This window comes from Pelodiscus sinensis, chromosome 15 (assembly GCF_049634645.1).
Source record: "Pelodiscus sinensis isolate JC-2024 chromosome 15, ASM4963464v1, whole genome shotgun sequence".
NCBI classification, from domain to species: domain Eukaryota; kingdom Metazoa; phylum Chordata; order Testudines; family Trionychidae; genus Pelodiscus; species Pelodiscus sinensis.
Window position 1 is genome coordinate 35,238,344 of NC_134725.1, and position 26,929 is coordinate 35,265,272.

Here is a 26,929-nt window from a genome sequence, read left to right on the forward strand (position 1 = left end):
AAAGGTCATTTTTTTGCTTCATCAATGAGAACAAATAAAAGCTCTGGCAAAGAAGAGACGTTAGTTCAAAGAATAGTTTAGTTTTCCTCAAGTTTGCCACCAGAGACGTCCACTCCTTCACTGCATTTCAGAGGAACCTGACTGATTAACACTGCCTGTCTAGTGATGCTCAGTGTCTCAAGTTCCTCTCCTGCAGCCTGGAGTCCTCCTCCCTACACAGGTCTGCCCCGCTCGCCTTGGAATCCACTGCTTGGCCTGAGTCCCGAGGAATCTCAGGATCCGTTCGACAACTGGAGGGGGATGGGGCATCAGGAGGGGGCGGAGCTTCACTCCAGTGACCTGGGTACTTACCCAATCCAGCAGACGTGTGGGGGCGGGGCCTAGAGAATGTTTAAATGGCGGTTATGATGGCCAATCAGCTGGTGAACCGAGTGGCAGTCGGCCAATAAAAAGGCGGGGGCCGGATGTAGCCCCTGGCTAGGAAGTCGCTCGGCAGGCCGGGTTCGGTGGCGGAGGCGCTGGGTGAGTTGCGGAGCGTTTGGTGTCGCTGCGTTGCCGGGCGGGGGCTGCTAGCGACGCCCTCCTTAGGGATGGCCCCCGAGCTGAGCGGGGCGCTCGGCTCCCGCCCCCGCTGTTCCCTCAATCTCTTCTGCCCCCTCAGACGTGGCCCCTTGGAGGGGCAGGCGGGGGGCGCCCCCCAGACGTGGCAGCTCGTCCACTGAAGACCCTTCCCCTCCCTCCAGTAGGTCTGTGTTGCTTCATCGCCTCTAATGTCTGTGCTAAGGATGCCAGGCCGTGGCTATGGAGAACCCCCCCACCCACCTATTTCACCGGTATCTAGGGCAACCGGGAATCCGGAGCAGTGTTCTGGCTAGAAATGGCTCTTATGGGGTTTGGAGGGATCTACGCTTGGCAATAATGGCAGCTATTCTATGGTTTGTTTTAAACCTTGGTTTTGGCATCAAATAAGTGTGATCAGCTGGGGCAGGCGTCCAGTCTCCTAGTAGAATTTTCAGCTATCTTTGTTAAGGCTTGTTTTACGATACTCGTTGAGTGGCCTCGTAATTATCGGTCTTACTGCATAAACGGTTAGATTATGCTTTACTGTCTGTAAAGAGTCTGTAGTTAGAGCTAATATTTTATTTGTGTCTATATCTCTCTTAAGAAGAAACTGTACATATCTCAAGGAAAAGCATCTGAAAAACTTCTCATCAGTTAGCTAAGGTTCCTTATGCTCTTAAAAATAAGCTTGCTTAATCTTACAATTGTTTCTAAATGATGTGGGAGTCTTGTTGACTGACTGAAGCAATGATCTGGAATATGCAATATAATGCAAGTGATGTGAAACCAGGAAGTAGCCGAATGAATAATTACATCGGTCTTACCACCAGAAATGAAACTGAAAATATTTAATTGTCCCTTGCCATAGCTTTCAAGAGAACATGGATATGGCTGCAGCAAATGAACAGAAAACACAACTGTGCAGCAACTGGTAAGAAACAAATGTCTGCCATTAGTGGAACAAGTGTGTTACCCTGTGTAAACTTGTAGAAATATACTTCTGGAAGATATCTTCAGAGATGGATGCAGCAAGTAATATGTAAACTTGTTTCTAATGACCACAAATAGGAAACACATATAGAAAATATTTGGGTGAAGCAGATGTTTTGTTTGAAATATTTTTTTTCAAGAAGTGACATTCTATAAAGTGGTGTAGATGGAAACTTAACTGCTTTGGTTCTGATGTCTTGTCCAAATATATGGAAATATATATTTATTTGGGGGGTAATGTGTATTTGATCTTAACAAACAAGGTCCACTGGTTAGTATCTGTTTCAAAGCTCTGTTCCAGCAGGTCTGAGTTGGAAGGCACTGCTGGCAGGAGTAAAGTAACAGTGATAGGTACTTCACTTCTATTTGGAATGTGCTGTCACTTTCAGAAAAGCATAATAATATTAGTGGTCTCTTCTCCCCAACTCCACTGAGGAAACAGAAATCAATGAGAACTACCAGTTCTCAGAGCACTTTTTAAAGATCTGTTTCTTTAAAATCAGTTTCAAGAAACTTAAAGTATAAGGGATTGAATTTTTGTGGCTTATTATGGGTGTGTATTATCATAGATACAGAATATCATTCTGATGATGTTCCAGCCTACTGGGTTCTTAAGAGCAGATGGGCTGAGAATGAAGGATTATTGCTATAGTTCTTGTAGGGGCTCCTTTTGTCTTGTCAGGGAAGGTAAAAACTGTCTTATTGAGGCTGACATTCACTTCTATGTTTGTGAACATTGTTTCCTTTAAGTGAAAGATGAAATTTGACTTATTTTACTTCTCCCATCAGGTTTGATAGAGAATGGGAGAGCACCAAGTACTTGGCTTTCACTTGGGTGACCATCTTTGCTTTTATGGCATGGGGTAGCCTTGCAAGCAGCAGTCTTAAGCTTATCATACTACACAGTAGTAACTTATCAAAGGTGTCCATGTTAATATAACAAACTTCAATAACATAGTGCAAAAGGTTTTGGTATCTGCTGTGATTCCATGCTCCTAGAGTCTCAAGAGCCCTCCACTCTGAAAGGCTTAAGTTCATTCCCTGTAGTCCCATATTAAAGTTCATGGGCCCAAGTAAAGCAATAAAGCAATGCACATGGAGGCTTACTAGAAGAGTTTCAATTCTTTTGGGCTTTTCCCAGCTCCTTATTCCTTGTATGGGATAGGGGTGTTTCTCTTAGTTTTCCCCTGGGTCTAGAGTCCTCTTCCTACTAACCAGACCTCCTGGCTTCTCACCTGTCTCTCTAGCAGTTGTAAAGCTGTCTGCTTCTCAGAGTTCCACCTTTGTTTTTTCTGTTCCTTTCCTACCTGACTCTTCTGGTCTCCTTTTCCTCTAGGGCCCAGGCTTTTTTCCCCTTAAGCACAGTTTGGCATCAGCCCACCAGTCTCAGGTGCATTGTACTCTTCCCTCTTAAAGGACCAGTGACACTTCTCAAATGTCTAAACGAATTTTTCTGACCTGTAAGGCTGTCTGTACAACTGTACACATAGCAGTAGATTTCTCCAAAGTAGACTAAGGTAGGGATTCCTCACTGCAGTACAGCAGGGATATTGCATTTTTTATTGGTTGAACCTTTGAGTAGTTCTGCAGCGTGGCTTAAGAATCTGTCTAGTTTTGCCAAGAAAGGATTGCCTGACTCTTACACTATGGTAGTGTTCTCTGCAAAAAATTTTTTAACTTTGTCAGTCCTGGTCTGATGGCCTGCATTTGACTCCCTGAGTATGCTGCATGGCTTGCCTGTTTTCTCTAACCGTGGAATTGAAGAGTTTTGACTGAATTGAGAGACACTGGGTATCCAGTTTGGTGAGTTTGCGTACTCTGACTGTATGCAGCATGTAGTCCTGGATAGCCTCTTTTCCATGTGTTCAGTTTCATACATGCAGTGTTCCTAAAAGGCTCTTTTGCTTTTAGTATTGCCATCCTGGCAGTTTTCTTACACTGAAAATCAATTCAAACAGATTTAAGATTTAACTTGTAAAGAGTAACTTTTTTATTTCTCATAGCAAAAAGGATATTCTTGTAACTAACTTCACCATCCATGAGGTCCACTGTAATAGAAATATTAGCCTGTGTTGTTTCTGCAAGGAGTCTGTGCCTAAATCTGAAATGAAAATCCACATTGAATCTGAACATGTGCAGGTAATAAAAGAATTCTACTCTAAAATGAATTCTGCTCTAAAATAGCTGATCTTCATGCAGTGCATTTAATAATTGGTCTTTTCTAGGTTACCTGTAAGTGTAATATGAAGATGGAAAAAAGTCACCTAGAGGATCATAAGGTTGGTATGCTGCGTGTCTTCCAGTACATCAGAACTGGAAATGTACTGATACTAGAACCTTACTGTTAACCAGATAATAGCTACCATGTTAACTGATTTCTGGTCAGCTCAGCACATGTTTAATCTGCTTTCTAAATCCATGCTAATCACTAACACTTTTGTGAGAGGCAGCGTGTCTGAAGTAGTGGTAGTCCCATGCCTATTAAGCAGCTACAAGCTCCTCAACAGGAGGGAATCTGTGTACGTTGGTAGCCTAGATTTGTCCCTAAATAGTAGGTAAGTAAAAATTCTGCCTGTGTCTATAATAGCATTGAACTTAGCAACTTCATCTTTCAGTATCTTGACTTCATTTCCTTTTTGCACATCAACCTTTATGTAAGACCTAAGGATTTATTTTGTCTAACAGATTTAAAATAATCATGGAACACTAATTCCCTATGATTTTTTTCTTATTTACAAATTCAGTGGAGTTAACCTTGACATTCTTTTCTACTGACAAAGGAAAATGGGCTTTGGCTTCAGCATAAGCATCAAATGCAAAGCTATTGCATGGAGAGGGACACACAGGGAATTGGACCAAATAGTTTATTTTAAAGCATGGAGCATTGATCCTGTGATGTCCTGTTGCAGACCAGTCGGGATGGTTAAGTCTAAAACTAAAGAAATGTACTGAGTGTTTAGTTTTTAGGGATGTTACTTTGAAGTTTGTCTAAATTTTTCCTTTTTCTATATAAAATACACTGAACTTCCAGTGTGCCACACTTAAGACATACAATACAAATTCCTGTGTAGATATACACAGTATCATGAGCTTTCATGGGGTTCCACTAAAGTGGGTTGTGCCCACAACAGCTCATGATACCATCTAATGTTTTGTTAGTCTTGTAGCACCTTAGACTAAGTCGTGTTTTTTTTTTTTTTTCCTCCCAATTACAAACTAACTTGGCTTCTCCCTGAAGCTTTTAATGCAGTGGTCTCCAACCTTTTTAACCAAAAGATCACCTTTTCAATTTAAGTGCAATGTACGATCTACCTCAAACCTTGCCTGGCTTCCTTTCCATACCTTCTGAGGCCTTCCTCCCTGAACCACATTCACTTTAACCAAGCTGGGGTAGGGGATTGGGATGCAGGTTCTGGGCTTGGGCCAAGGAGTTTGGAGCATGGGAGCAGAATTGGGGTTTAGGAGGGAGTCCAGGGTGTAAGCTCTAGGAAGGAATTTGGGTGCAGGGGAACTCCATGTAATGGCTCCATGGCACCATGTGCTGCCCTTCCTCTACAGGACTGAGCCTACAGCTTCTGCTGGGCACAGTTCTCTATTGATCAATGGGAGCTGCAGGGGTGGTGTTTGCAGGCAAAGACAGCATGTGGAGACTCCCTGCTCTGCCTTAAGGGCTGCAAGGACGTGCCAACCACTTCCAGGAGCAATAATTATCACAAGGATAACTACTCCAGTCACAACAAGTTAGGGATTTTGGAACTCACTACTCATGCTTAAATTTAATTCTTTAAAAAATAAAAACTATGAAATGCACAGACCAGTCAAACCAAAAATAACCCACTTTGCAAGCTGTAAAAGTAACAATAACCCTCCATGTATGTGTTGGGTTTAGAGATGAGTGAAGAACAGTGTTTTTAAGGATCTAATCATATAGTCAATTAACTGATAAGTAAAAGCTTATAGGTTAATACTATGGACTATACACATTCCCTGCCTGCCACCCCTTGCTAATAAAGTTTTTAGCAGGCTGGTCAGCCCAGCTCAGTCCCAACTTGCACTGGGTCCTAGACCTACCTCCACTGCAACTCTGCATTTAAAGTGTATTAGGAACCAGGCGGACAGACAGCCTGGCTCATGCTGTGTCTGGGAGCTCAGACCTCCCTTCTCCCCTTTCGCGCCACCCCTCCCCCCCAAACAGGGGCTGCCCAGGGACAATAGAATAGTCAACTAATGGATAAGAATTCATGAGGTTAATCAGCCATTCAATTAACCGATATTTAACATCCCTAGTGTGTTTGAGAACAATAGATACAGTGTGAATGACAGATTTGCATTGCCAAGCTCCCTCCATCCCCTTCTCCCTATGTGGAGGCAGGATATAGTAATAGGGGAGGAGAAGCACCCTGACCTCATCCTCATCCTCCTCCTCTCCTCCTTCCCACATGCTGCACAGCAAGCAGGATGCTCCCAAGAGGGCAACTCCAAGGCAGAAGCAGCATGACAGTGGGTGTAGGGGCAACTGAAGTGCCAGTGCTTGATAGCTTCCTGGCCAAACCAGTCAGGATCACCTGTCAGAGGCTCCAAGATCTACTGGTGATCAGAATCTACCAGTTGGTGACCAGTATTTTAAAGCATAATGTTACGAAGATGTTTGCCAAAAAAGGCCAGTTCAGCGTAACTGTACAACTGATTATATTAAGTTATTCAATTTTACATTTTAGGCATCAGCATGCCCTCTGCGTCTTGTAATGTGTCAACATTGTGAGATAGAACTTGCATTCAATAAACTTCAGGATCATGAGGATTACTGTGGAACTAGGACTGAAACATGTAGCGAATGCGGTCACCATGTAATGGTAAAAGATTTGAAAGAGCACCCTCAAGTTTGTGGAAAGGTGAAAGAAAAGAGAGCTAGTCAAGCAATGTCACATAACTATGAGGCTGATGCTGCAAATCTGTGTGCCTTTCAAACAATCAGAAACATTCTGAAGTCAGACAACTATGTTGAGCCTTTACAGAGGATGTACGGGCCATTGGAAGGCCAATTTAATAGCCGCTTTGGAGAAGACCAGACTTCTAAGAATATTAACAGAAGAAATGCATCTGCAATGCAGAGAGATCAACCTCAAGGTAAAGGGCAATAGTTATAAATTCATAACTCTAACAATTTTACCTCTAATCTTGAATCTGGTAACTAAGTGGAGTAAAAATACCACACCTATGCATATGTGGAAAAGTAAAAATTGAAATTTTACTACAGAACAGAAATTCTACTATATAAAATTCAGTAGATTATGAAATCTGGTGATGGGATAAGATTCATTCTAGTATTTATATCTAAAACAAGATTTGGTTTTCATCCACTCAAATTCTGTCCATTCTGTTTAGCAGTCAACTCTTCTGTGCTTTACTTACAGGTTAGTTCCTCATATATTAATCATTTTTTACAGCAGCTTGTGTGGACATAGGTGATATAAATGCATCTTCTCCCTTCCCACTTAAGGCTCTCATCTCCAGCTCACCATGTCTAAGGTCATTCTTTTGAAGATCCATTTTCCATGAATGCATGCTCGGCTATATGCTCTGGGGCATTCCAAGAACGTAGCATTGCTTAAGACTGAATTATAGCCCTTGCTTTAAGAGTATTCTGCTTGTAGAAATAACTCCAGTTATTAACCTTGTATTAACTAAATATAATGACAATTTCAAAATTGGAAAGAGTACCTCTAGAATTGGGCTTCCTACTGAACATATAGGAAGGGACTGAATTTTATCTAGGAACAGAATTCTCCACAACCCCCATGTAAACTTCAACACCTTAATTCTGGGTCATATGGTGAGTTTGGATTGAATACCAGGTTAATTAACTGGCAGCCTGGGGGTGCTCATCCTTTCTTTGGTCCTAGTCCTGCAGTGTGATGTGGTACTGGAGTTCTGACTATACTAGGGATGTTAAATATCTGTTAATTGAATAGTTGATTAACCTGATTGATTCTATAGTCCACAGGGATGAGGCTGGCAGCCCAGTGCACTCCATCCCCAATCCTCAGGAGCCCCCTACCACTCTGTGCAGCTACCTGTGTATCCGAGGCTGCAGCATGGGTTGCCAGACAGGAGCTGATCCATGAGGGGAGCCAGTTTAAAAACCAGTTCCCCTCAAGCACTGGCTGCCTGTCACCCCTCACTGCTGCACAGCGTGGGGTGGCAGCAGCCCCTGTTGGCGGGGTGGGGCAGAGCTGAATTCCCAGACCCCACAGGAGCTGGAATTGAGCTGGACTGCCTGGCTCCTAAGGCACTTTAACAGCAGAGCCACAGCAGGGATAGGTCCCACACCTGGTGCAAGTCAGCACATAGTTGGGATGCTAGCTTGCCTGCTAAAAAAAGTACTGTAAAAAGGTCAGGACATGTAGTCCATAGCATTAATCCAGGGGTAGGAAACTTTTGTCAGGGGCCACTTCAGAAACTTTTGAAGTGGCCCCAGGCTACACCAGAAGGGGCAGAGCCTCAAGTGGAAGGAATGGGACCAAGATACTTCCAGGTTCCCCACCCTCAGACCATGATTGGTTTGGGGATGGGAGAGCCCCTTGGCCCCCCAGGCTTTCCCTACATGCCTATTCCCTGGTGTGGGAGAACTGTGTGCTCTCCCTGCTCCCAGGCCAATCAGAGCTTGGGTGAGGAGTGCATCAGGTCTCCTCCTTTTGCCCATCCCTACATTAACCTATAAGCTTTTGCTAATTGGTTAATTGAGTACACTATTACATCCCTAGTTTTGACAAGCTTCCTGGGGAGGAGGGAGGGAAATGGTGACCGCTATTTTGCTCAAGTCACCATGACTAACATCAGGACACAAAGCTTCAAGCAGAAGCTCCATTGCTGCCCTCAGTTTTTCTGATCAGGTAGGATGCAGTGGCTGCTAATGTCTGGGGAGCTGCAGAGAGGGAGGAGCAGCAACATTATTGAAGACTAAGATGAGACACCTCCCAGAAGCAGCAACCCAGGAGTCCTTCCACAAATTCTTTTGAAGAGCAACCATTGACTTCATGTAACCAGTACTTAAAGCTAGGACTAGATCAGTGTTTCTCAACTTTTTATAAAGAACCCCTTTTCAAAAATTATATGCACTCCCAGTACCTACAGTTTTCAGATGCACTTTTTTCTACTATTGCAACACACTTAATTGTAACCAGGTGGTGGCACTTCTGGGTGTAAAGTACAAAAATAAAGTGGTGTAAAGCTTAAAACAAATCCAGTTTGCTCCAATTTTCAGTTGATGTACCACCCTGACTTCTCTCAAGTACCCCTAAGGGTGCTTGTACCACTGGTTGAGAAACACTGGCCTAGATAGGGGATGGATTGGTTGACACAGTGCACTGTTCTACTTGTTCTCTGAATCACCTGGCATTGGCCACTGTTGGAAGATTGGTCTATCTAAGTTAGTAACCTTTGGTCTGACCAGTATGGCCGTTCTTGCATCCTTAAGCAGTAAGTCCAGTCCAGTTTCCAGAGTATCTTTTATAGGATATGAAGGAAAAGCTGCAGACTGGATTATAGAAGAGGTAACTAAATCTGAGGTAAAGATGGCACATCTGTGCAACTTCCATATTGGCTGCAGTTTAACACTTTTGCAGTGGGCTCTTGTGGGGAAAATAACAGCAACATCCCATGCTCAAAAGAGGAACTTGACAAAGCACTTCAGTGTGATCCTCACTTCTACCAGCTCAGGGCTTGGAATGGAAAGAGCAGTGCTGGCGCTCAAGTCACACAGTTGATGTTCCTCAATAAGGGTGGAAATAGATGACCTTGAAATTCTTCAGGCTCTTTAGGCAGTAGACTTCCCCACCACAGTTCATGGGGGCCCAAAATACTTCAAAGATCTCTGTGCACACTAGTTCATCACCATAGATGCAGTGATGATCATTTGGACTACCATAGAGTAGTGCAGGGCTACTCAACTTCAGAAGCCCTGAAGGCCACAATGAGACTCTCAGCATGTGCCAGGGGCCACAACTTAAGTATGATTGCATATACATACAAATATATGCAAATGGCTTCTTTCACACTGAGGGCATGAATACAAAGATTAAGGCAAGACTACACAACACTGTCAGAGGCAGCGGGGGGGGGGGGGGGGGGCGGAGAGAGAAGAGGAGGTACTTGAAAGCGGCAGCATCACTTGAAGCCTGAGGCCAGACCCTGGGCTCCATGGGGGGCTGCTGCTATGAGAAGCCACATGCAGCCCACTGCCAGCTGGGGTGTCCTCAGCTGACCCCGGGCTCCACCAACAGCCCTATAGCTATTGGTACACTTCAAAGGCAGAGGTGCCCTTTCTGTTAACTGAGCCCTTTCTGTTAACTGAACAGTTCAGCTATTTGATTAGTCATTTATCTGATACTTAACATCCTTAGCTGAGCCCTGCTTAAAACCCAAACAGCACTGCAGGCTGCAAACAAATGGGCTACATGTTGAGCAGCCCTGGTGTAGTGTAGGAATGTTAAATGTTGGTTAATTGAATAGTCTGTAACCTCATGAAATTTCATCAGTTAGTTGACTATTCTATAGTCCCTGGGGCGGGGGCCAGCAACCACTGTATCAGAGACAGCAGCTTGGGTTGCCATGTGGGAGCTGGTCTGTGAGGAGCCATTTTAAAAACTAGCTCCCCTTACAGACCAGCTGCCTGTTGCCCTGTGCTGCTGCTTCTGAGCTCCTGAACCTGGCATGAGCCAGAACTGAGCTGGGCTACCTACCTGCTCAGCTCTTAATACACTTGAAATGCAGAGCTGCAGCAAGGGTAGGTCCTGGATCCTCACAAGCCAGGACTGAGAAATGTACTGGCAGGGAGGGAAATGCATGTAGTTGATAGCATTAACCAATATACTTTTGCGTATCAGTTAATCGACTACACTGTTACATCCCTAGTGTAGTGACTCAAATGGGTGTCTTGGCAGTGAGCTGAAATGACTTGTGCTTCAGAGTTTCCTAGGCAGGATGCAGGAAATGTGGTTGCAAGTGTGTGATTGAGCTGTGCCCCTGGTCATAGTGCAGTTTTGTTTTTACCACTTAACACTGGTGGAAGAGAATGTCAACAGAACAAAAGACAGGACTATGCAGCACTTTAAAGACTAACAAGGAGGTTTATTAGGTGATGAGCTTTCGTGGGCACAAAAGCTCATCACCTAATAAAACATCTTGTTAAAGTGCTACATAGTCCTGGCTTTTGTTTCAGCAAGACCAGACTAACCCAGCTACATCTCTATAACTATTCAACAGAGAACAAGGTTTTTTTGGGGTCCTGGAACAAACTTTTTATGCTAAAAATACAAGTTACTGTATTGCTTTTGAACAGGGCAGATTTGGACCTTATATTGCAGTTACCGTAATCCCATTGGAATTTGAGTTATGAAATAACAGCATGTGAATCCTGAAGAATTAGTATTAATACTATGTTGAAAATTCTATCCTGATTGGATAGTCGCTTTAGCAATGAGCATTAATTGGATCCTTTAGTTAAACTAAACGAAGCTCTTTAAAAGATACAGGTTAAACTGAATTGTTTTCTCTCGAACTATGGAGAGTCACAACATTTGAAGACCAGCAATGATGGATTTGAACACCAATAACAAATTAGATCGCTCCCTCTAAGTGTTTTGATTTGAACTTCTCCTCTATAGGATTGTGAATTTAAAACTGGACTCTATTTAGAGTCCAGGCTTAATTTCATGGGTAAAGTTTACATACCTAATCAAAATTGCTATTCTGTTGTCTAAATAGAATGGAATAATGAGTTGATTTAAATATAGGTAAATGTACAAGGCATTAATTATCTAGAAATGCCTCGTAACTTCAGCTATGCACACCACCCATGAAAAGATCATATAAGCTTGTTTTCTTTGATCTCCTCTAAGTTTGTGTAACAGCCTTAACGAGTGCATTTCCTAATGTGTTAATGCTCTGTATAACATTCCTCCCTTTCTTTCCACATTCATTCTCTGGAAGTGTCCTGTACCTTGTAAATATCACTTTGGGGGGGTCTAGTTATGCTTACCATATGTCCTGACTTTTCTGGGACAGTTCCCAAGCTTCTGTACAGTGCACACTGTCACCTGCCCCAGGGTGCCTCTGCCACATGTGGCCTAATCTGGCCATACTGCTGCTGTCACCTCCATCTCCAGGCAGCTGCTGTGTGGTGGGTGGGGGTGGGTGGGTGTGTGTGTGTGTGTGTGTGTGTGTGTGTGTGTGTGTATACACATACTCCGGCTGGAGCCAGGGCTGGCCACCTGCAATACTATTTTTAATACCCTAGTCCCTAAGGGCAGCCCTAGCTACAGCCAAGGAGCAGCTGCACAAGAAAGTCACGCTGCCCCAGCTGGAACACAACTGGCCTCATGGCTGCTGCTTGACTCCAGCTTTAGCTGGGGCTGCCTGCATGGACTGAGACCATGGTACGAACACCACCATGGGTGCCTCGGCTCCAGTCCCACCCCAGGAGCAGCTGGGGCCAGGGCTGTGGGAGCACTTATGGCCAGGACTGCAGTACTAAAAATAGCACTGACGCTGGCTCCAGTCCACAAACTGCTTTCCATGTGGAAGGCAGAAGGTGAGGGAAGGGGTAAAGGGAGAACTGAGGGCTGGGGGTCGGAGGCAGCGGGGGAAGGGGAGGCACCAGGAAGGTGGAGGGAGTACGGGAAGGTGCAGGTGCTAGGAGGTTGTGGGGGTGAAGCAGAAGGGCAGACACACGGAGGAGAGGGACAGGCAACAGAGGGCAGAGGAGAGAGGCAGGGCAGGTGGGTAGGGATGTAATAGTATAGTCAATTAACCAATAAGCAAAAGCTTGTCAGTAATGCTATAGAAGACACACATTGCCCCTACTTTCCAGTTCACTTTTTTAGCAGGCTGGCCAGCAGTCCAGCTCAGTCCTGGCTCTTAACAGGTGTGGGACCTACCCCTGCTTATTGGTTAATTGACTCACTATTACATCCCTACCCATGCATTTAAAGTGTATTAGGAGTCAGGTGAGCAGACAGCCTGGCTCAGTTCTGTCTTGTGCCAGGTCTGGGAGCTCAGAACCCCCTCTCCTCCCCCCGACAGGTGCTGCTGCCACCCATGCTGCTGTCCGCAGGGGGAACTGGTTTTTAAACTGGTTCCCCTTGCAGACAAGCTCCTGCCTCGTATCCTGCTGCTTCTGATAGAGGCAGCAGTGTGGAGTGGTAGGGGACTCCTCAGGAGTGAGGCTGGAGCACACTAGCTGCTGGTCCCACCCCCAGGGACTACAATTGAATAGTTGAGTAACAGATACACATTTTTGAGGTTACGCAACTATTCAATTAACCAATATTTAACATCTCTAGAGGGAGGTGTTAGTGCGGGTGGGAAGGCAGAACTACAGATCAGAATAGGGCTAGAGGAGACATGAGCACGGGGAAGAGAAGGGCTGGTGCAGGGGAGGGGGGCAGGTGCCCGAAGGGCAGGAGCCAGGGCAGCGGAGGGGGGTGAGTGGGGGACAGCAGCAAGCACCAGGGGAGGGTGGGAGACATGGCAGCAAAGGGGAAAGGGAGCAGCTTATAAGATACTTATCAACTTGGGTGCCACAGTGGCACACATCCGGACAAGAGCACATGAATGGGAAGCAACTGTCTAGAAAGGAGTACGACAGAAAGGGATCTACGGATTATAGTGGACTACAAGCTGAATGAGGCTACAGCATCACAATTTTGCAAAAAAAGCAAACATGATTCTGGGATGCATTAACAGGTGTGTTGTGAGCAAGACAGGAGAAATCATTCTTCCGCTCTACTCTGTGCTGGTTAGGCCTCAGTTGGAGTATTGTGTCCAGTTCTGAGTACTGCATTTCAAGGAAGATGTGGAGAAATTGGAGAGGGTCCAGAGAAGAGCAACAAAAATGATTAAAGGTCTAGAGAACATGACCTATGAAGGAAGGCTGAAAGAATTGGGTTTGTTTAGTTTAGAAAAGACTGAGGGGGGACATGACAGCTGTTTTCAGGTATCTAAAAGGGGTGTTATAAGGAGGAAGGAGAAAACTTGTTCATCTTGGCTTCTGAGAATAGAACAAGAAGCAATGGGCTTAAACTGCAGCAAGGGAGGTTTAGGTTGGACATTAGGAAAAAGTTCCTAACTGTCAGGGTGGTCAAACACTGGAATAAATTGCCCAGGGAGGTTGTGGAATCTCCATCTCTGGAGATATTTAAGAGGAGGTTAGATAAATGTCTAGACCATCCCTGAAAGACAGTATTTGGTCCTGCCGTGAGGGCATGGGACTGGACTCGATGACCTCTTGAGGTCCCTTCCAGTCCTAGTATTCTATGATTCTGTAACTCAATGCTGGTGCACAAGACACAACTCACTCTGCTCATGATTGGAAAAATCTTCGAAGGAACACTTTCCCCAGCTTCTCCCCTGGAGTTAATGTAACTGCAGGCTAATTTTGTGGGAGCCAAACCCATCCCTATTGGAAGCTTGGAGGATAGCCAAGCTAGTCTGTACAGGATAAACCTAAAAAACCAAATGTCTGTAAAGTGCTACCAGACCAACAAAACATGTACATGGTATCATGAGCTTTTGTGGACACAGCCCACTTCTTCAAACTCCAGTCATCTGAAGTGGGCTGTGCCCATGAAAGCTAATATTACCATCTATATGTTTTGTTATTCTATGAGGTGCTACCAGACCTTTTGTTGTTTTAGTCCATCCCTATTGGTAGAGAATGGTGGGAGGCATTTTTAAAGGGTCACATGACACCCTTTACTTCCGGTCATGTGTCCATCTTGACCCCTGGAGTGCTGTCTGGGGTGGGATTTATTGTGGCAGGGGCATGGCTAATGGGTTGTGGGAATGGCTAACGTCACTAATTTTGGTTCAGAAAATATGGTCACCATAGGTAGTCCAACACGAAGGTGTTGCTAAAGAACATTGAAAGTAAAATCCTGATCTTAATGAACATATGTCTTAATTTAATGAGAAACTAAGATATTACTTTAGCATAAAGAAATACGCAGTTTAATGCTGTAATTCAGCCATGTGTTATATCAAACACCTCACTTCTTACCAACTTTATTTTAAAAGTGAATCACAGAATGAGATGTCTCATTCTCTGGGATTTAGAAAAGCTTCCTTAGGCTTCCATATGGTTTCCCTAAAAATACTGTGGAATTACAAAACGGCTACAGATACATTTAGCCAGGTGTTAAACTGAACAAATTACTCTACTGACTTTCAAAACACAGACTGTTAGCACAGTAAAATCAGTAGGGTTCTGAAATCCAAGTGCAGATCTTGGTGCATGTAAATGTAATTGCCAACGTTTAGAATATGAACCCCTCTTCCTGGAACACTTTAGAGGCGTCACTTTGTATGGCTATAATCCCATTAACCTGTATCTGAGTCAAATGCTTGCATTAGTATGTAAATGAACTCATGGAATTCTAGAACTGAAAGGGACCTCCAGGTCAGTGTCCAGTTCGTTGCCCTCACAGCAGCCACCAGCATTGTCTAGCTCAGTGGTTCCCAACCTCCTTCAGGATACAGATCCCTTTACAATCAATTTCATAGAGGAGGAGAAAAGCAAGGATCAGGCCTACCACGGTGGGCCCAATCCTTATTTTTAAACTTTTTCCATGGATCCCCTGCAGTACTGATGCAGAACACAGGTGGGGAACCACTGATTTAGATCATCCCTGATGCCTAGCCAACCTGTTGCTAAGTATTTCCAGTGACTGAGTTTTCAGTCTCCCTAGGCAATTTATTCCAGTAGCTAACCACCCTGACAGTTGGGAAGGTTCCCCCCCCTTAATATCCAGCCTAAACCTTCCTTTCTGCAGTTTAAACCTATTGCTTCTTGTGAGTGACTGAAAACAAAGGTCTGTTATACCTTCATAGCAGGGATGTAAAAAGGTGGTTAATGTAACTACTAAAAAGCATAGTAGTTACATGCATTGTGGGCTCTGAAGTATAAAGCTTATTTAAGACATATACTTCAGAACCTGGAGTGGGGCTGGCTGCCTTTCCCAGGCTGTCTACACTGCAGAGTTTTTTCCAGGATATCTTTGGACATCCAGGGAATGTCTCTCCCAAAATTTATTTAGAAGAGCAGACACGCTTTCTTTGGCATCCCTGTAAACCTCATTTTACAAGGAAGGGATGTTCTGAAAAGGTTTTTTCCAACACTTGGCCCAGTGTAGATGGGCCAAATGTCAGAAGAGCCTCTTCTCAAAAAAGCAGGAAAAACAATGTAGTGTAGACAATCCCAGGGAGGCTTTGCTTTGGTCTCTGCAGCTTGCTCCCCAGAAGTGGGGCTGGTAGCCAGCATATAACCTGCACTGAAGGGTGGGGAGTGGCTGGGCTCACCATGGACAGGGGCTACTCCAGCAGCCCCCAGGGTGGGTAGAGAGCTGCATTAGCCTCTACAGGTTAACCAGAACTGGTAAGACTCAGTCAGTCTCTTACATCACTAGTTCATAGATCTTTAGGACTAGAAGGACCCAGGCTCAACTATTGTGACCTCCATCACACATGTCAACTTCTTCCAGTAGTTCCTGTATCAAGTTTTAACTTGTGGTTGAACTAAAGATGATTTTAGTTCACTTGTGATTTAAATATTACAAGGAATGGAAAAACATGTCCTCTAGTCTTTAAATTTAAGAATTGTATAGCCAGTAAAGAGGTGTGGGGGGGAGGGGGTGGTGGTTCCATGTCTCTCAGGATAAGCAGAGGGGGTAAATGCAGGAAAGGGCAAGGATTATCTTTTGAAATGATTAAGGGAAGATAAGTCATGAAGTGTCTTCCTAAGGCTTTGATTATCTCTTAAAACAAGAGTGCTGTGTTTGGGGGGCCCTGTTCTGCTTTCATTTGTGTGGGTGAACTTCTGTTACTTAGTCTGTTCTTAAAATGTTAATTACTGTTACAAATTTAACAGTTGGTACTTACAGCTTCTGATCTTTCTTGGCTTCAGGGCATGAACTGGACCTGCTGGAGAGGAATAAAAACACAGCATCCTCTCTTTATGGAGAGCTAAATTCTGACTTAGACTATATGTTAGCCCTTCGACTGCAACGTGAGAATAATCCCTGCAACAGTATTGCAGCTGAAATTCACCATGATTTCTGGAACAACTATGCTAAAGAATCAGAGTCATCTGAGTATCTCAGTGGAACAAACAAATCAGATACTTTCTCTCCTGTCCCTTTGTCTAACACTTCAAATCAGCTAAAAAGTAAGTTTCAAAAAGTGTTTTCTGGAAAAAATTGATATTGATGATCAGGGAATTCTGACTGGCTCCTTGGTGATATTTTTATCAGGGATGTTAAATATTTGTTAATTGAATAGCTGATTAACCCATGAATTCTTAAAGGTTATTCAATTATTTTATAGTCCCTGGGGGTGGGACTGGCAGCCAGTGCACTCCAGCCTTCCTCCCAAGGAACCCTCTGCCCCCCTGTGCTGCTGCTTCTGTATTGGAGGCAGTGTTGTGGGGAGCCAGGTGGGAGCTGGCCCACAAGAGGAGCAAGTTTTACCCCCCCAAAAAAGTGCTTCCCTTGCAGACAGGTTGCCTGCTGCCCCTGTCCAAGGGGACCTGAGCTCCCAGACCTGGTGTGAGACAGAACTGAGCCAAGGTGCCTGCCCACCTGGCTACTAATACACTTAAATGGAGAGCTGCAGCGGGGATAGGTCCTGGACCCAGTGCAAACTGGGACTGAGACTGGTCAGCCTGCTGAAAAATTTAATAGGGGGCAGCCAAGTTAGTCTGGTAGCACTTTAAAGACTATCTGTTGCTTTTTGTTTTTCCTGCTACAGACTAACAAAACATGTAGATGGGATCATGAGCTTTTGTGGGCATGACCCACTTCTTCAGATGACTGGAGTATTGGATGTCCAGAACCAAAATAAAAATTTACTGGCAGGGGAATGCATGCAGTCTGCAGCATTAATCTATACATTTTTGCTTATTGGTTAATCGATTACACAGTTACCTCCCTAACTTTTATTTCAGTACCAGAAGAGGAGTATTTCAGTATCTTTTTAAATTGCTTTAGAAATTTCTACATCACATACAGGAAATGTTAATGTGCAGAAAAGCCTTCTCTATATTTGGAGCCTTTCTTCCCTTTTTGACTCTTCAGCACACTAAATTTTCAACAGTACTAACTGCAAAAATAGCAATATTGTGTATATACGTAGTCCCAAGATTTGTTTTGACTAGTGAGATCTTGATATTGGAACCTATCCTGAAATTCCTTTTCCTTTAAAATACTTGTGGTGGGATGAATAGAGCATCTTAACATGGAAAGGGTAAGTGACTAGTTTCCAAAACTGTACTAGAACAGTGTTTCTCAGCCTTCTTATAAAGTGCCCCCCTTTTTTTAAAAAAAAAATGAAAATTAAGTACCCCCAGGATCTACAGTTTTCAGATATACTTTTTTCCCCCTCCCATTGCAACAGTTTGTTTAAATAACTTACTTGTAGCTGGGCAGGCAATGAAATTTTTAGGTGTAAAGTACAAAAATAAAGTTCTGTAAAACTTAAAACAAATTCAGTTTTCTCCACATTTCAGTTATGTTGACGTACCCACCCAGACTTCTCCCAAGTACCCCAAGGGTACTCATACCACTGGTTGAGAAACACTACTAGAAGATTCAACTTGATGTAGTTCAGCCATGTCTTCAGAAAAAAGGGCTTGTCTACTTGTGCTGATATAGTAACAGCTGAGTAGGTAATGTCACACTTCATGCTTAAATATGCTAATAAGGGATAATACAGTATTGATGTGCCAGATTACTTTAATAATTTTGTTTGCTGTTACATGCCTAAACAGACAATGAGACTTGTGTGTTTAGAACAAGGAACAGTGGGTCCAAAAACAAAACACAACCCTTTTCAAAGAGGAACCATTTTTCAAATGTAAAAGCAGAATGATTGCTGCCTTGAGCCTTGCTGTGGTGTAGAATAGAATGATTTTATGGGTTAGAAATTCTGAAGACAGGTTGGTTAGTCCGATGGACCTGTTTTATAGGAGGGAATTGAATCCTTTTACTTACCTCACAGATGATGAGATCATGTTACCATGTGAATTTTGTGAGGCCCTCTACCCTGAAGAAGACCTGATTCTCCATGAGGTTTGGTATTTCTGTGACAATAATACTTAGCTATTAAAGTGCTTTTTTTTTTTTGTCAGTCTAAAAGCACTTTACAAAGTAAGCAAACACTATCTCCATTTTATAGATGTATATGTGGGAGGCTTACTGAAATGGATGCTACCACTTGTTAGTACAATTTTCATTTAGAAACTGAATTTTGTTGGAGCAATTTGGCACAGTGTGATGGTAGGAACATACTGCAACAGTGCTTATAGGACACTGTATCTTCGTAGACTCTTGCAAAGATCAGTATTCAATAGCAATTTTTGAGTATTTATAGTTTACTAATACAAAACTTACATCAAAACTTTCACTGTGGTCTGTTTCTTGGATTTAACTTTTGTGATAAATGAAATGCCAATAGTAAACAACATACATTATGAAATAACTACAGATGTTAGGGTTTGAATTTCAAGATGTATAGCAAATTATGTGCATCACTCCAATTTGTTTAATATCTGAAGTAGAATATAATTGTTGATGGGTGGAGGCCGGTAGGCCTGCCGGAAGGGTTCCTCCCAGCCTACAATGGGTATACAAAGTGTCATTTGGGAACAGGGTGGCTGTTTTGCTCTGACATAGCAAGTCTTCAAATATTGCTAACACCTTCTTTCCAATGTTGGCCACATAACAGACAGGCTGTAACCCAGCAAGTGCCTTTGCTTCATTCAGTAAACGAAGTTCCTCACCAAGTCAACAACAAGAATGCAACAGACCTGCTAAAGATTTCTTAAACCAACTGCACAGCGGCAAATCTACATATTCTCTGCAGCATAAAGCTGTACAGACAGAAGGGAGTATCATCATTCCATGTGAATTCTGTGGAGTTCAGTTAGAAGAGGAAGTACTCTTCCACCACCAGGTACAAACCTCAAATTCCACCCTACAGATGACTAGACACAGCAAATCTGACTTGGTAGTAAATGTTTGTATAATGGTAAGCTCAGAGCCTGCAATTGGGATCACAGGTACCAGGAGCTCACATATTTGTAATTTGAATAGTCTGCTCTGAACATAGGGGTTGCAGTCTGTACCCCAGGATGCTGGAGCATGCTGGGGCTCATGTTAAAGGAACAGGTTTTTTGTGCATTGAAAATAATCAAATAATGGAGTCTGAGCAAGTGGCATTCAAACAATACAGCAATTCTCACCTCTTTGGAAGTCCTGACTGCTATCTTACCAATGCTTTGCTATGATGCATTTCCCTGTATGACCACCTTCCATCCCCAAGCAGTGAGGGCAAATTATTCTGTAGAGAACCAGACCATCTGTGTTTAGTCGTTCTCCTGAAGTATTTACAAGAAGCCTACTTTATTGCCCTTTGCAAACCTGAACACAACATTTTAAATGTGACACTTTCATCTTTTCTTTTTAGCCTCTTATTCATGTACCCATTGAATTAATGCATGTGAGTGAACTGTCATCTCAGAAGCAGAATTTCTTGAAGGGGAACATGGTATACTCACAGTTCATTGAGTCTAGAGTCTGACCCAAATTCAGATACTGTTTGCTGTCTTGTTAAACCTGCAGTCACAAATTATTGCTCCCCTGGTCAATTGTTGCCACTCCACTTAGTTTAACACAGGCAAGACTAAGCATGGAACAGGAGTTGTGGGGTGGAGACCTATGAGGGCCCTGATAGGTATAAGATTGGGCTGAGTAGACAGTTACCTGTAGGTGAGATGGATCCAGGCGGAAGGGATAGCCTAACCTTTTAAAACTGAGGAGGAACACAGGGCAAGTAAGAGAAGATGAGAGGTGGAAGAGGAGATAAACCTGCAATCTCTGTATCATCTTTGATCACATAGTTAATGACAGAAGGTAACAGAGATCCCTTTGATAGCTTCCCTTCTCTATTACCAATGAACTGGAAAAGGTGTGAGCCAAGATCCAACTGGGATGGTTTTGCAGTGTCCAAGTACGATGAAAATTGCCATCGTACAGAAGTTGTTTTACCCCTTAACGGTGAATAAGTTAATGGGCACCAAGTTTTGACAAGCTTCCATAACTAGCTGCTTTGCTTTATAGCGTGTGTTCCATAGTAGAGGGAGTTTCAATGCATTTTTGCATCATAGTTGGTGGCTGAGGATTTCAACATCTAGTTGGTTTGCCTTCTGAAAGTAGGGCATTTGGATAAATGCCTTCCAACAGCTGACCAAAGGATGCCATCTGGGACTTGAGCCACTGTCAAGTACAATTTAAAGTAATCTTAGCTGTGGTTATCCAATCTAAAAGGGACACTCTTCTAATTAAAATCTTCACCTCTTCCCTACTTGTGCTATAGGCAATACATAATATGTCACTGAAAGATGGCAATTTGTTTTTATTTTCAGTTTGTGCATTTGATGGCACCTGGTTCAGTCAGTGTCCCCTTTTTGGTGAAGGTCTTTCACACAGCAGCAGAGAAACTATTAAGGGGGGAAAGTGATTGTAAAACTTAGGGCAAGTGGCATGAATGCTATGAGGCAGGTATGGAACTTGGCCTTTCAAGTTACATTGATTCAGGTTCAAAAGGTCTGCTGATTTTATTGCTAATCAGGGTTCACAGTTGCATTGTCACTGCAACAGCAATGCAGACTGCCTGCTTGTGTGCTTCTGGCTGACTTGAAAGGGATCATTTCCAGGAATGACAGGCTAAACATGAGCTGCATATAGCATGATCTCAGTTATCGTGTGGTGACTTGTCCTCTGGGAAGTAGACTGAGACCAACTCCAAGTACAACCCAAAATAGTTTCTAGTTGATATGAACAAACGATCTAAAATGAAGATGTGAGCATTTAGTCAAGTCAGTCTCACTCAAAACAAATCCTTGCTTTCCTTTGGCAAAGTTTTCACAGGAATTGTTCCAAGTGTCCAGAAACAATTAACTTCTCTTGCATTAGGACCAGTGTGACTTACGCCCAGCCACTGTCCGCCTAGGGGAATCATGGCAACCATTGCCACACAAAGACAACTTGAAGAGATCCGAATCGCCAGACGTTAGAAGACGCATCAGGCATCAAGGTATGGGCAAAGTACAGACTTCTAGCCTGTGCTTCTTTCCAGTCATGCTTTTCAAGATCACTTCCTCCAACTTCTAAAACAGAACAAGAATAATGCACGTCTAGTCTAGGTAAGGATTAGAACATCCTAACACCAACTTCATGTCACTGTCCTGTTTCACATTGCAGAACTCGCAATCTCTACCAGATCATCATGGAGCCCAGCACACAAACCAAAGAAACTTGCAATTACTGATAGTCTGTATAGTCCAGTGTGTGGTGTTAGCACCATCCATAACTGTTGCAATCAGAGAAACTAATGTTGGGGTGAACTTTGAGTTTCTTGCCTCATCAGTTTTTATTGCACCCTTAGGTTCAAATAATGTATTGACTTTCATGCAGAAAGTTTTAAGTGACAGTGGAACATATACATCAGAAGGTAAAGCTGATACTGAATGTTTACTAACTTTAAAAACAGCAACAAATCCCAGTATAGGAACTCAATAGTTTATATACTGTCTTAAATTGCCAAAAGGAAGTGTTGAGGGCCATCCAGTATGTTTCTCTGACATTATACTGTCTTCCTTCCCCACTCTCCCCCCCCCCCCCCCCTCCACCTGTGTCATGGAAGATAGTGACTTTGCTTACAAGCCAGTTTAAAATGCAATTAAACTTTTTATACTAATTTCCCATCAGGAATAGAAGCCATAACTTTATTCTAAAGCAGTTCAGCATCCTTGTGAAGCTGGTAAAATGTGTAACTTTGTCCACACTGAAGAAAGATAGTACAAGATATCCGTTTTTAAAAGTACTACAGCACTGACCTAACTATAATTACTGTGCTATGCTCTGTGTACGCTTTTGAAAGGAACTGCTAACTAGAGGATTTTCTCCAAACCTGTTTTAAATTGGTTTCCTATCTTGGGGAATTGTACTAATCAGTAAAGCCAATATTTCTATGGTGCAGTAAATTTTCCTGCTATATGGGATTGCTTTAAAATCCAAGAGCTTTTATCACACTCTTCCTCTTTGTTCTGATCTGTGCTGATTCCATGCTGTTTGATTATTTCATTACTGGTACTATAATTCTTTATTTTATCTGACTTGCCTTCTAGGTGAAATCTTATCTGGATACCTAGAAGACTTCAGGCAGCAGAGATTCACCCATGAAATAGGAGTAAGCCAATCACTAAATAACTTGGAAACTGCCAGAAGCATACCATTGGCCTCTCTTAGTTCGGTAAGAGTGAATGATGCTCCGACCCAAGGGAAGTCCAGCAACTTAGCTTGTAATGAAGGAAGACTGAGAAACAGAGGCACCTCTGAATCTGGAGGAGGTCGTCCTATGTCACTTGTGCAACCCCCTCAAAACTTCCACTCCGAAAGCTATGTGCCGACTTTCCAAGGGAGGTCTCCCCCACGACCAAGGTAATGTCTCTGCTCAGCATGGTGGTGGAAAGAATTTTTAATGCTAAGGGATTTCTGGGGGGTGCAAGCTTATGAATGGACAACTAGTCAATTCTGATCTAGCCCGACTATGGGGAGTGAAAATACTACAGGGCCTGTTTCTGCTAATGTAAAACATCAAAACTGGACAGTAGGAGAGGGCTAGTGGCTGCAGAATTCTCTTCCAGCCTCCTCCTCACCCCACCACAGATCCTTCTGCACTTTGCCTATGGCTGGGATAGGCTGCACTCAGTTTGACTAGCTGATGTCCATTTCTATTTGTAAATGAATTTAATAGGAAAAAAGGTTTTAAAGGGAACTGTTTATGGCTCCTATTTGTGTACCTCTTTTCATCAAACACTCCTTTTCAGGGAAAGGAGTCTAATAATTTTTTGTGGAAACTCTTTTCTGATTCCAGTAGCATTCTAGCCATAGGGATGCATAGTTAAATAGTTCCTGTCTTTAACAACAACTGCCCTTGCTGTTTAGTTCAGCTTCCACTATGCATGGCCAAAAACTCTGTGGACATTGCACATTTAAATCACTATTTCACCTTTGGGTACTTTGAAATACATTGGTCTGGATCCCAAGACTAAGCTTGGGAGGCAGGCAAAGAAGAAGGTGGGTTTTTTGACCAGTTCATTTATCAGAGGGACTGTTCTTTTCTAAAACCAGATCATGTCCGAGCACCAAATTTGTAGAGCTGCTTTGTCTAATGGTGTTTGTCACTCCTCTGCAGTGTGAGAAACGAAGCAAGCCGAAATCCTAGGATGGGAAATGTACCTGTCAATTTCAGAAACCGGAGAACAAAGGTAAGCTTCAGAACTCTTCCCTGTGGTCCACCTCTTAGTGGCTGACTAAAGGTTGTGGGTTTTTTAGCACAACCACGATGCCTTGTGGAACCCTAATATGCAACATGGGGAGCTGCTAGTGATTCCCTAACTGCACACTTGTCCCTGTCCCCAGTGGAGTACTCCCATTGGTTGCCTCTTGTCCTCTTGCCAATACTCTTGTAGCTGTTCTTGAACACCATTTCACTGTGACCCCCTTCTCATGACACCTTGATACAAGAGATTCAAGCCCCCTGCCCCTGGGCTTCAGTCCCAAGTGGGGATCGGTAACCTGAGACCCACTGTCCAGAGCTGAAACACTAGCTGAAGTCTGAGGGCAACACCAGTCCAGGAGTGCCCACTGAAATGGGGTTAAGGATGTTCAATTGCAGTTCTGGCTAATTATATAGTTGATACCACTCGTTTTCACTCAACCAGTCAATAGAACTGCTCCAGGAGCTGGCTCAACTTGGGATTGAACAGGAGCCAGCTCGAGCCGGCTCTTGCCAGCTCCAAGAGCCACCCGCACTACAGCTCCGCATTTTAACTGTAGTGAGAACAGCCAAGCTCTTACTACATTTAAAATGCAGAGGTGCAGCATCCCAGACCAGTGCAAGCCAGGACCCCTCAGTCCCAGCTCACACTGAGTCCAGCAGCCTGTTTGAAGCAGACAGCCCTGACTGCTGTGAACAGGGGCTGCTTGGTGACAGCAGCCCTTGTCTGAGGGGGCCCAGCTCCCCACTGGGACCCCCTCAGACAGGGGCTACTTCACACAGCCTCCCCTGTCCCCCACAGAGATGGTGTTGGCTCCCAGCACAGTCTCCCCCCTTTCCCCCTCCCTCCCGGTCTCTGAGGGGTAGGCAAAGCAAATAGTCAATACTCCAGTCAACTACCTGATAAGATCATGCTTCCTGGGTAGTCAGCTAGTTGCTAACATCCCTAAATGGGGTCCCAGTGCACAGATTGGGAACCTCTATCATTGGTTCAGTGTCAGCAGGAGTCTGAACTGTATGTTGTCCTCTGTCCTTCCCTTGACAGTCTGAAGCAGAAAATGTGTGTCTAAAAAGACACACACTTCACTTATACTTTTCTCCTTTCACAGGCAAAATCCCAGAGACCAGAGTCTGGCCATCATGAGGAAGAATAATGTATCCTGGATGAAGCACATTTAGCACTTGAGACTTTTACTATGCACTATATAATACTTATTTATCCCAGCTCAAGTATTTGCTATGTTGCCACCATCAATGAAGACTCTTAACTTTTTATTTTTTTTAGGCAGTGACTTTTAAAGGGAACCAAACTACTAAAGTTTGTAGAAGCAGCCTATAGTATAGCTGCTCTATAGAAATGGTAGAGTAAATTTTATATTGTTGCTTATTTGGGTAATCTAAACTGGCAAAATCCTAAATCAGTTCTTTGGAGGCGAAACCTATTCTTTTTGTTATCTGCTTGTTTGTGTTAGAGGGATTTTCTTCTACTGTGCTAGCCCTTGACTTGGCAATGTGCAGCAGAAGTAATCTAGTGATGAAACAAAGTAAATAAATGAATAGGTTCTATCTGAGCAGTAAACCTGTTAAACATAAAACAATCAAACTACTCAAGAGGAAGAGCCTGCCCTGGTAGATTATGGTGGGCTTCAGTACTTGTCTGACTACTTCAGTCAGATTCCTCTGTAGTGAGTTACAGAACATACTTCTCTGCACTGAGCAGATGATTTTACTGATACCTTTTGAAGTTTAGGATTAAGGATAAGTGCAGTGGCTTGGTTTTAAATCCTATTTCCCCCCTAAGTCATTTAGTATGCTACAGTTGGCAATAATTCTGCATTAACTATCTCTATTTCAAGCAGTCAGTACTTTTTTCTTCCCTCCCTTCCCCCCCCAGTCTTCTATCCTGTCATGCCTAGGCTAGGAATCACATGGGGGAAAGTTATCACATGGGGGGAAGTACTACATATTGTAACTGTATGATTCTATGAAATACCAGAAGTGCCCAGTTTTCCTAAAAGCATCTATAGATGGGATTGTGATCCCCAGTGGGGGAGTTTCAGTTCCATGGGGCTTCTGGTCTCTCAAACTGCTCTTCTGCTGTACTGGAGCTCTTAATTTTTAAATTCCTTAAAATAAAATTTGTATCTACTGGTTGCCTTGTGTTCTGTAATGTGAAACCAGTCTAGGAAGAAACTGGAAAGTACCTGAAAACTGGGGAGTGGAGTGCAGGAGAAGGAGAAAGATAATGAACTTTTCCATCTGTCTAGTTTCAGACATTCCAGCTCATCCTTCAGTTTAGCACTAGTTGTGATTGGGCTCTAAGGGCATGTCTAGATGGCAGGGGCCAGGTGCAGATTTAACTGCAATCTGAGAGTGGGGTCTAGGGGAAAAGGGATGTTCTAATTGCAGTGGAGACAGTTGGACCTAGGTTGTAGGATGCTGGGAAGGGACGGGGGGGAGAACTCGGAGGTTGGGCTAATGTTTGCACTGTAGTTAAGTAGCTCCTTACCCTAAGCCAGTTTGTGGGTGTGTGTAATGGCAGGGTAGATATAGCTTCAGAGGCAAGATGGGATTTACTTCTACAGCAGCTGGCATGGGATTTAATTCCATCTCCCAGACCTCCAGGGTTGCAAAATAATCAGTACCCCACACAGCAGCAGGAGGTTAGAATAGACTCTGGTAGAAGAAAGCTAAAGGTTTGAGGGAGAAATGGAAAGCTGATAAATCAGAGTTATACCCACCCTTCTGCTGTGCCCACATTGCACTTCGGAATTCCTAATGTCCTCGTGAGATGTGAGCCCTGCAGGATGAGGCATCCCTGTGGGGCTTGTTTTGGTAGGAGTGGGCTACAGATGAGCTGATACTAGGACAGTGCAATTTGTAAAAGATTGGGCTTTAAGGGTGTGTCCAGACTACAGAGTTTTTTTTTTTTTTAAAAAGGCCTTTTTTTCAAAAACTGCTTTCATCTAGATGGCCATCGCATTCT

General features: G+C 43.5%; 1 protein-coding gene across 2 annotated transcripts; it reads left to right on the forward strand.

The window, feature by feature from the left end:
- The first annotated feature begins 393 nt into the window (after nucleotides 1-393).
- TRAFD1 (TRAF-type zinc finger domain containing 1) lies at nucleotides 394-26,096 on the forward strand. 2 transcript variants are annotated; one of them, XM_075898748.1, is made up of 12 exons: nucleotides 394-522; nucleotides 1,430-1,492; nucleotides 3,555-3,690; nucleotides 3,777-3,830; nucleotides 6,270-6,678; nucleotides 16,511-16,771; nucleotides 18,601-18,671; nucleotides 19,327-19,554; nucleotides 21,576-21,696; nucleotides 22,790-23,102; nucleotides 23,860-23,932; nucleotides 25,053-26,096. In XM_075898748.1, the coding sequence occupies exons 2-12, from the start codon at nucleotides 1,443-1,445 to the stop codon at nucleotides 25,095-25,097; spliced, it is 1,761 nt and encodes a 586-aa protein (XP_075754863.1). In that variant the 5' UTR covers nucleotides 394-522; nucleotides 1,430-1,442; the 3' UTR covers nucleotides 25,098-26,096. The 2 variants fall into 2 exon arrangements, with proteins under 2 accessions (XP_075754863.1, XP_075754864.1); XM_075898749.1 differs by lacking the exon at nucleotides 394-522 and adding an exon at nucleotides 540-746.
- Nucleotides 26,097-26,929: the final 833 nt, after the last annotated feature.